The sequence below is a fragment of the Salvia miltiorrhiza genome, chromosome 8, assembly GCF_028751815.1.
Source record: "Salvia miltiorrhiza cultivar Shanhuang (shh) chromosome 8, IMPLAD_Smil_shh, whole genome shotgun sequence".
NCBI classification, from domain to species: Eukaryota; Viridiplantae; Streptophyta; class Magnoliopsida; order Lamiales; family Lamiaceae; genus Salvia; species Salvia miltiorrhiza.
In genome coordinates this window covers 21,748,322-21,758,698 of record NC_080394.1, presented here as the reverse complement: position 1 = coordinate 21,758,698, position 10,377 = coordinate 21,748,322, and the positions used below count along the sequence as shown (strand labels likewise).

At 35.5% G+C, this 10,377-nt stretch overlaps 1 protein-coding gene across 1 annotated transcript; it reads right to left on the bottom strand.

Annotated features, from left to right (window-relative positions):
• Positions 1 to 4,074: 4,074 nt before the first annotated feature.
• LOC131001831 (uncharacterized) lies at positions 4,075 to 8,517 on the bottom strand. The gene is made up of 3 exons (XM_057928433.1): positions 7,752 to 8,517; positions 6,372 to 6,559; positions 4,075 to 4,827 (listed from the first exon to the last, which is right to left on the bottom strand). The coding sequence occupies exons 1-3, from the start codon at positions 8,311 to 8,313 to the stop codon at positions 4,204 to 4,206; spliced, it is 1,374 nt and encodes a 457-aa protein (XP_057784416.1). The 5' UTR covers positions 8,314 to 8,517; the 3' UTR covers positions 4,075 to 4,203.
• Between the last annotated feature and the right edge of the window lie 1,860 nt (positions 8,518 to 10,377).

Genomic DNA, 10,377 nt, shown 5'->3' with positions numbered 1-10,377 from the left:
ATGCATTATTTAACAATATATCGCATAAAAAGATAAATAATAATATAACTATTTATTAAGTATTAGATACATAATATATATAATTTCATTGTTATCTAAGTTCATAATTGAACTTAATTATAGTGTACTAATTTTAAAAGTTAAAGGGTTACGTATATATTATATTATATATAATAAAAAACTATATACGTATTATATATTACATATATTGAAATTAATACACCAATAATTTCGATATACCGTAAGGTATGGTATACCGATTTTCGGTATGGTATACCGCACTATCGGTACGACAACGGTATGGAAATTCTCATACCGAAATTTTCGGTATGCCGATCTTCGGTATACCGAAAAGTACTACGGCAACGGTATGACGAAAAATTTTCGGCATACCGTACCAATCCACCCCTAATATCTATTGTATTAGTTTTATACAAATTTTATATACTTGTAAATTTGTAATATTTTATTTTAATTTCAATAATACTTTTATTGAGTAGCTGATACGTGCACATGACGTAATCGGATTTGATAGTTTCAACCAACCCAATATTAGAACACACCCGCGTTGTTCCATATATTTAATTATTCGGTCAACATTTTCCCGTACGTGACTCAAACAATCAAACCTCATTTTATTATGACCTAAAAATATTGTAAAATATTTATTTTAACAAAACATTAAAAAAAACCCAGTAAATCACAAAGTTGAATTGTTAATTTGAGTGGCAAGGCCCATGGCGGCTAGCTTGTCGAAAAAATCTCAACCGTTACTGTCCAGAAATAAATAATAGCAAATCCTGAAATAAATTCAAGAATTCGACGTTTTCAAGAATCAATGATGGAGGCAATATTTTAATTTTAATTTTAATGTGGTCAAAGTTGAGCAGCCAATGCCCCCTCGCCGCCGACGCTCATGACAAACCAAATTTACATTTGCACTCTCAATTCTTTCTAGCTAGCGAGGTCTCTTTCAATTAATTTCCCTCCTCCTTTGAATCTAAATTCCTCCATCTTTTTTATTCTACTTTTGTCAGCACTATATATACACCTCCACAACTCAACAGCTTTTCACATTGGTTCTATATTACTTCCAATATAAAAGGCAAAATCAACACATAAATTTAACCGAAAATATATATATTATGGAAACATATACATATTCTGTTACTTCTTCTTCTTCTTCGAATTCATCCAACTCTTCAATTCATCAGTTTTCTTCTCGGGAAGAAAGGAACCGGAAGCTGCCGCCGGCGTACCTTTCGGCTCTTCATTCCGTTCGTAGACTTCCGGCGAAACACATGATCACGAAAAAATCTATAGCGCCGATGCCGCCAACTCCTCCAAAAATCTACAAGGTGGAGCCCGTCAATTTCAGGGATGTTGTTCAGAGGCTTACGGCGGCGCCGGAGTTCCAGCAGACGTGGATGCGGGAGGTGACATTCGGCGGGGTTTAATTTGTCATCACCTTCAGCTTCAAGTGTTGCATGCTGCTACCATTCTTTTGAGTCCTTCCTCTTTCCAGAAAACTGCATTTCTTTAGCTTTTTATTTGAATACAGAAAAATGAAATAAAGAATCTTGAATTCTAAGAAAAATAAGCGCGTATAATTAATGTAGGCTTTTATACTATAGGATGCATGACTGCAAAGCGTTTCATGTCATCAGATATTGTAGTATAGTTTTGGTTGTAAAGTCGTATGTGTAAGTGTAAGGGTCGAGATGGTGAGTTGAACCAAGAGAATAGATTGCCTTAAGAGATTCCAATACGATTTTGTGTTTCGACAAGAAAACCAGAGAGAATTTAAGTGTTTAATTTTGTAGTGAGAGTGTCCTTATGCATGAATATAGTGAGGGTATTAATTTATAGGGGAAAAAAGATAGTTGGAGGAAGATCAGTCTTCTTCATTCTAGTCTGGTTTTTTTGAGGGGAACACCTTTTAGTGCTTGTTTGGTTCAAGAATTGGAATAGAATCAAATAAAGAGGAGCAATGGTGGTTCAACAATATGACTAGTAAGAGATTTCATTTCTTTTGTTTCTCCTCTATATTGTAATGTTATTGGTGGTGAAGTGGTGGTCCTATATCATTGCAAAGTCGAGCTTATCATGGCGTTAGTGGTCTCCTTGCATGTCACCAAAACAGGTCCTTGAGAGATAAGTTCCAATGCTTTTTCAAGTCCTTAGGCTAGCATTGTTTTGGCTCCTTCTTTGAGTCATTGATTCTTTCTCTCCACAAGTACGTTCTACTGAGCTGCTTATGTTTGATGTGTAATATTTCGGGGGGTCTTAGGAGAAAACAAAAGAAAAGGCCCATTATTTTACCATTGCACATTATGGTCTTTCATACTCTGTGTGATTGCACAACTTTAATATTAACAATAAAATGTAATAAACCAATAAATAATGATCAAATAATTTACATTTTCTAGCATTTTGAGAAGTAAAATCGCAAACGATAAAACTTTCACCCATTCGTTTGTTCCGACATCGAGCGACCCTTCCACCATTTGAGATTTGTGAGATGAGAGCATATGACAAATAACTGAACGGTAGTTGAGATATTGAGAGCGAGATAGAGAGTAAGAGAGAACATAGTTACATAGGCAGTGTGAAAGTGATCGAGAGAGAGAGAAAGAGAGAAAAGAGAGAGACTATGAAAGATTTGTTCCAAAATTGGGGATTTTTTTTCTTATTATGTCGCATGAGTCACGATTAAATAATTTTTTTTTTCTTTTTACCAATGGACTCTCTCAAAGTGGGGAAATTGTGTTTTTATAGGATATAATATTATCGGACTTAAATTTGAGGGCCATGGGCCGCTCCCACCAATTAATACTATCCTTTCTTGTCACAATATCTCCTGATAGCTAAATTGATAGATTCAATTCCATTCCATTCGGTGCTATTGCGATTACATCAGCTTTATTTTCTGTGCTGAGACCAATTTCTTATGTAAAGAGGAATAGTAATTTTACTGCAGGCCCAAATCTTATCTATGACCTTCTTTACCCATCAAGCACCAGATATGTTTACCATCATAGCCTTATTTTGCTTATCAAACACACCCTAATGGTAGTCTAATTAATTTGGATAAATTTAGTATGCATATTTTTTATGAAAATAAATATTTTTCATATACAAATTATGGAAGTGGGTATCTTAAATTCCACGCCTGTATATAATGGATCGATGTTACATTATTATTTAAGTAAGTGATTAATTGAAGATATTATAATAATTGCAGATTGAATCCCAACTTTTCAATGTTTTGCAAATTAAATGCAGGTTTTAGAGCGTAACAATAATGTGTCAATCATTCGATTTGTAACAAAATTCATCCCTTCATTTTTTTTTTCAGAATGATTAACTATCTATTACCCGATATCAATCAAAATTTAAAATGGCTTAAAGGCTTTTGCAGCCCATAGTTTGGATAGTCATTCATGCTATCAATTTTATTGTTGGACATTCGAATTGGAGTACAATTTAACCACCGAAAAGATCTAATTTTGTGGTGTCAATTCAGTTCACGAAATTGATAACATAAACAAATAACTTCAAAAACTCATACTACTAATTAATTTTGAGTTGTGATGACCGATGTCTGCATATTGGCTCCAATTTCATGCATAAATTTAGAAGGAATGAATTTACTACAAATTGAATGGTCAAAACATTATTACAACGTTGTAAAAGTTGGTATAATTTACAAAAACACTGAAAAGTTGAGATTTATTTTGCAACTGAGCGAAAATAGAAAATATGATAACATAAACAAAGTATTTAGACAGAAAATTTGGCTTACTGTTTTTACCAGTACCTTTTTATAGATATAGATGGTTTTTTCTTCAATGCTTTACAATTTTGCTGAACTATTGTAACTTTTCTTATCACAAATTCCAACAAAGTCCAAAACTATGTCTGATCAAAGGTGGAACGCCAAACCCTTTTGCATGACGAGACTTTTTCATCAGGTAAAGTCTAAGAAATACTGACAGTCAACTGCACCCAACTTTCCTCTCAACACATAAGCTTTGAATACAAAACAATATTGCATTTTCGGCTAATAAAGTCTTCCAGAAATTGAACATCCAAGCTTTATTTAGAAGCCTTATATACAACGTATTATCATCATAAAACCTTAATGCACGAAGACATGACGAATCTATTCACAGCACAACAAATACAGGATTACATGAAAAATCAAGACACAACAATGTCATCAACATCTAGCCAGTCATTCGATTCCTTATCCTTGTCATTGTGCTTCACATCAATATCCTTGGACGAGCTCTTTCCCAATTGAACCCAATCTCGTGAATCTTTATCAGAACTGTAATTTGACTTTCTATAACTTGTAGGGACATCTGCATCATCGTCTTCAAGATCACTAAATGATACATCGTCTTCATTCTCAATGGGAATACACTTTCCGACAGCATCACCAGTTTCTGTTTCTTCCTTTAACCAGTCATCTGCATCATCGTCATCCTTGTCTCTGGATACATCCAAAGAACTAGATCCAGAATGCTGATCTTTAACTTGGTCGCCCTGCTTTTCTTCAGTGACACATTTGTCAACGATTTGGATTTGATTCTTCTCAACTGAGGATGTAACTGTTTTAATATCTGGGGCTGTTGAAGTCCCCATATTTAGGAGAGACGCCTTTTCAGATCCAGTTTCAGGGGATGGTGCCAAAAGGGGTTCTTCATGGTGAGAAACAGCACTTTTCTCTGGCTCCGAAGAATCTTTCCCAGATAAGTTTTCAGTATTAGTTGTATTTTGCTTCTTCAGTTCATGTGCCAGCAAGGCCCTGGCTTCCAGAATCTGCATGGTGGCAGTAATGGAGTTAGATATCTTGAAACTTAAATACAAAAAAAAGAAAAAATGGGCATTCCGGCATTGCAGCATTCATAAGATGGTAAATTAAGAAGTAAAGCATGGTAATGAATTTGGTAACAAAGGACATAGATATTCCAATAATTTTCAAAGACTGTTGAACTTCAACTCCATCTAAACATAATTATACACTCCAGTAAGTATCAATTCCTTAAAATTGTCTGTAGGGCACAATCTTTGTATGTAATACAATTTAAATGAGGTCGACTATATCCCCTGGACAACCTAATTTCATCTAGAGTAAGAAATCATAATTTTTTAATTTTTATATTTTAAAAATGCAAGTGCAGAAGTACTGATTGTGCTACAGTGAAAAACAAATGCATCAAGGGCAAAAAGTTACTGAGAAATTGAGACAGAGGTCAGGTCAATCAATGGACTTCTATCTTGCAGAGACAAACACTTGCAAGTTTATTGAAGTCAGACCTGCCTTGCAGGAAACTTAGATATCTGTAGATTAGTCGAAGAATTATTATTATTACTAAATTTTCACTAACAAACATAAGTTACAGAACTAATGAAGAAGGGGTTGGCAAGTTGAAAGCAATGAGTTAGAAACTAGCAGAAAATGAATGTAGAGAACTGAAGCTGCCCAAGTTATACAAGATGATTAAACTACCAAAATAGGTTAAATTAGGAGGGGAGCAGCATCACTAAAATTATTAATTCGGTTAATACACATTTTAACGCATATTTAGTCCAACGACAGCAAAGTGTACAAGGGACAGAGATGATACACCTAGTAGGCTTTTTGTCATTAATTTTAGTTTTTTTATGCTGTTTGAAAAAGTATCTGCTACCTTCTTAGTGAAATTTGACTGTAAGATCTCCAAAATTAACCAGGACATAAGAGCACTTAGGTTCTGATGAAACTCAACCTTTAATCAATTATCATTATCAGATTATCAGATGCTGCACAAGCCTTAGTAGTTCCACCTCGGCCCCACCACATGTTCTTTCTCAGCATAGATAAATAGACTAGACTGGATTTTAGATAAAAATCAAGGAGAAAAAGTAGCAGTGAATCTAATGAACTGAAACAACCATCTATGATGGAATCTTCTGGACATGACCAAACAAGTCTGCAAGATAAGACCTATACAAGAAGTGATGAAAATCTGCAAGATAAGAGTGTGTCTGATTATCATGGGTAACACACAAATAAGTTGAGGTGTTACTCTGTGTGCACCACTAATTTGTAAATGTTTACTGGATGAATTTCGCCTGCTCTTTGATGGGTGTATAATGCATTAACTCCGAAGTAGAAATAGAAGCACATTAAGTTCAAAGTACATATCAGCAAATACGTCTCTGCTTCTCTCTTACATAATTATCCATCCAGTTTCATATTAGCTAAAGCTATCATGTATGCATAGAAAACAAATTAATTTCTCTTCAATTTTAAAATGTCACATGTTTATAAGTACAAAAGACAAGAATGACAGAAGATTGCAGTAATAATGAAAGAGAACCTGTGGTGTTGACAGAAGTTCAGCATCCTGCTTATCTAGTCTAGGGTGAACAAGTACAAAGTAAATCTTCCAGAAGCAGCTTTCAGTCATGTATCCAGGGCAGAGCTCAATCCTCAGTGCAGCTAATCTTGGGGCAAATCGTTCAACTGCCAAAGCATGTTCTTGTTGGGCATCGGACAAATCAAATTCTGGAAGATGTAGAAAACAATAACCAGTCAAATAATTCTCAGAAGAAGATCTCAATGTCCTATATTATTGCATATCACATGACAAGAAGGATTTCATAGTTTAGGAAATTATTCATCAATTCTGATATGCCAAGTGAATATCTTGCTAAAAAAAGATCTATAATAATCTTGTTGTCAGACAGAAAGCAATCATTAAGTTGAATGAAACTATTCAAAACAAGAGAATGGCTCTGCATGCTCTGGCGAAGAAGCCAATTAAGTCAAGTATACCCAAAGTTTAAATGCTCAGTACACTTAGTTCTCAGTAAAGCCAGATTAAATGTGAGCAATGATATCTGAGCTAACTTTTACCTTTCCAAGATTGGCTAGTAGTCCTGGTTAGTGATAAGATCATTTCATGTTATGTAAACAAAAAGTGTTGATTGGCAAGCCGGGCCACAAAGTGCAAGGCAAGCTTTACCTTCTGTTTCCGCTTTGATCTTTGTGGCGAGGCAAGCGAAGAGGTAGTTTCATTTAACCAAATGATTCTAGAATCTAGTTAGTGGTTACAAGATCTAGGAAGGGGATTTAAACTAGCTCATTAAGATAACGAAATCCATTAATTAGTGGAACTGTAGTGGAAGAGATCATAGCAAGTATTTTCATATTTCTATTTCATCTGTTGCTATATTACAAAATTCAGAATAGCGTCTCATTGAACAGAACTAACTGTCAAGTTTGAGCGTATCTATCAAGGACAGAACTCTTTGAGCTTGAGCTAGTCGAAGCTCAACTTACTAAGACCACTTGACATCCTTAAATATATTTTTCATAAGAAGTCCAAATGATAGCAAATGGCTTTGAACACCTTAAGCGAAAGAATATTAGTAGTTATTTACTGAGAATTTCATGGATTTCTAAGCCAACCTGCACAGATTCCTCTATTTAGTGACCAGCAATCTGCCATCATAAAATGTACAACCAACAACTCTCAATCCTAGATAATCCCCGATAGCCTTATACAATGAGCAACTGAAATTCCATTCATAAAACCAGAAGTGGACAGAAACGAGTGTTGTGAAGTAACAATAACTGCATATATCATAGATTTACACATACCTGGCAAACTTCACCAGCTGTAGCATCAATAAAATCTATTAACCTATAGAATGTGCATTGAGAGAAAACAAGGCAATAGCAATGCTCAGCGTACCGACATCATCTTCATCATCTGGAGGTAATGGGAAATCCAACCAAGTCTCGGGATGCATAGCGACGTCACGCGCGAAAGCCACAACTTCATCAGTAACACCAACAGCTCCATTCCCCGACGAACCGATGCCATCCTGCTTCTCTCTCTCGTCATCCGATTCCAATTGCAGGAAATTCGAAGCTAATTTAGTGATTTCAGAAACGTTGATGTTGTTAGACAGCCGCGAAATCCCGCTCTTGAACTTGCCCCCAATCTCCGCGAAGTCATCTCGGATCCTCAACATTGGATCCTGCTCCGAATCCGCTAAATCCGAGTCGGGCTTCTCATCAGCTTGCGGAGGAGGAGGTGCTAGGAAGGAAGCGACGCCCCAAAACTGGCGGGTTAGGGTTTTACTGAGCTCCGAAAGATCCTCTTTGACGCCGCGAGAGGGCGTCGTCGGAGACGACACCTCGTCATCATCGGATTGAGAGTTGTCCGGCTGCTTAGATTCGGGCTTCGTAGCATCGTCACCGTCGTCGTCAAAGTTGAGAGAGTTTGCAATGGATCGGGCCAGCCATGCCATTTTGTGATTGGTGGAGATTAAATCGGGTTGTGATATTCGGGCCGGGTCGCCGGCGATCTGTGTTCCGTACGATTGGGGATTGGGGGATTTACAGAGTGGATTCGACTGAAGAGGTTGGTCTGTTATTTTCAGCAGAATCCTTAATTCATTATTGCCTCATTTACAATAAGATCCCTCAGCTTTCAGCTATTCACATTCAAACCCAAAATAGTTCTTCTCCATCCGCCGCCCCGTTATATGTAACGGTGGGGGAGATGGTATTTGTTTTAATCCTTTTTTTTTTTTAATCTTTTTTCCCGCAAAAGACAAAAGAGAAAGAATTTGAATAATTACTTATTAACATTTAATTGTAGCTTGTCACTTTAAAAAATTTGATATAGTCTTTTCCCGCGTATCTATGTGAATTCCGTAACTAAGCTTCTCATTTGTCCACTTAAGCTTCTCTAAGTTTGAATTCCACTATTTTCTTAAATCTTGTCTATAATATTTAACTTTTTTAAATACAATTCATCTCTACAGTGTGAATACCAAATGTGAATTTTCCTCATCATATTATAGCACTAACATTTTGCAACTCTCTAAGGAGTTCGGCCAAATCTCTTCCAACAATTACAGAATAAACATTAAATTTATTTGGAATGGTGTCCACTATGAATCTAAAATCACAACGTATTAAAGGAGACCATATATCAATGAAGATGTCTACAAAAGGACCTCAAATGTTCAAGTAAGTAAATAATTTGGAAATAATAAATAAAAAATAAGAATAAAATCGTAAAGCGATAAAATCAGTGATATAGATGAGAGAATAGAATTAGCCGATTCGATGGGATAGTCAAGTTAGTTGGACGAATAAATTCTCATGAAGTAGAGAATGTGTGAGCGTCGAGTGTGGATGCGTGATGAGTAAGCGGGGAAGGGGGAATGCGTAGAACGTGGAAACGTGAAGGCAAGTGTAAGTGTTGATGTTGTGATAGACCATTTGACCTAAAAGAGTCTATCTATGCGAAGGAATTATGGTAGCTAATGTTGCATCTGAATACGCGTTTAAATCCTAGCAACTCCAACTTTTTTGCAGGAGGTCTCTCACATTTCATCACTGCCTTACCTGTCAAGCAACCATATTTAATTTTTAAGGCTATGCCTGACGAGCCTGCATGTCTTCCGTATTAGGCCCAAATGTGAGCTTGTCGATATAAATTTTGTTCAACCCGTCTAATTGGACTGATGCGTCGAGCCTAATAATTAATACAATTGGGCTTCTAAGAAACTTGTCCACTACACTCATCAAAATATTAACTCACTCTTGTGTATTGTTTCTTTCGGTATAAACTTTGTTACTTGATAAAATTTGTTCTTTATGTTTAGAAATATATCTATATTTTTATATTTTATATAATACTCCTTTTGTCTATAAAAATTATGTCAATTTGATTCAATACGTGTTTTAATGTAATATTTGGTGATTCTATATAGTAAAGAAATGGTTTCATCATTGTGCGAAATGAGTAGTTGAGGTTGAATTAAATATGGACCAGATGTGATTTTTTTTTAATAAATAAGGGGTATTTATAAGGGTAAAAACTAAAGATTAAAATTTGAATCATGTCCTAAAAAGAAGTGTCATACTTTGGATAAACACCAAAAATAACAAAAATATCATAATTTACAATTAATAAGATACAAGAAAAATAATAATTCTAAAATAAATGATGATTTAAAAATATAAATAATAGATAGTGTTCTCAGACTGAAAAAATAGCAAATGACATAAATTTAAAAGGTAAAACTTAAAAAAAAAGTAATCAAATCATATTTCATTTTTCATTCGATAAACGAACTACTTTTGACAGCTATAACATAAGGGTGATTTGTCCCTAAGGGGACACCAAGCGGTGCGACCTCCTGTGTGTGAACAGTGAGGTCCCGGGTTCAAACCCCACCGCTCCCCCTCCCCAACTCCCCCAAGTCAAAGAAAACATAAGGGTAGAGTTGTCAAAATAGGCCAAAATGGGCCCATTTTGGCCCATTTTTACAGCTCATAAATTCAACTAACCCCACATT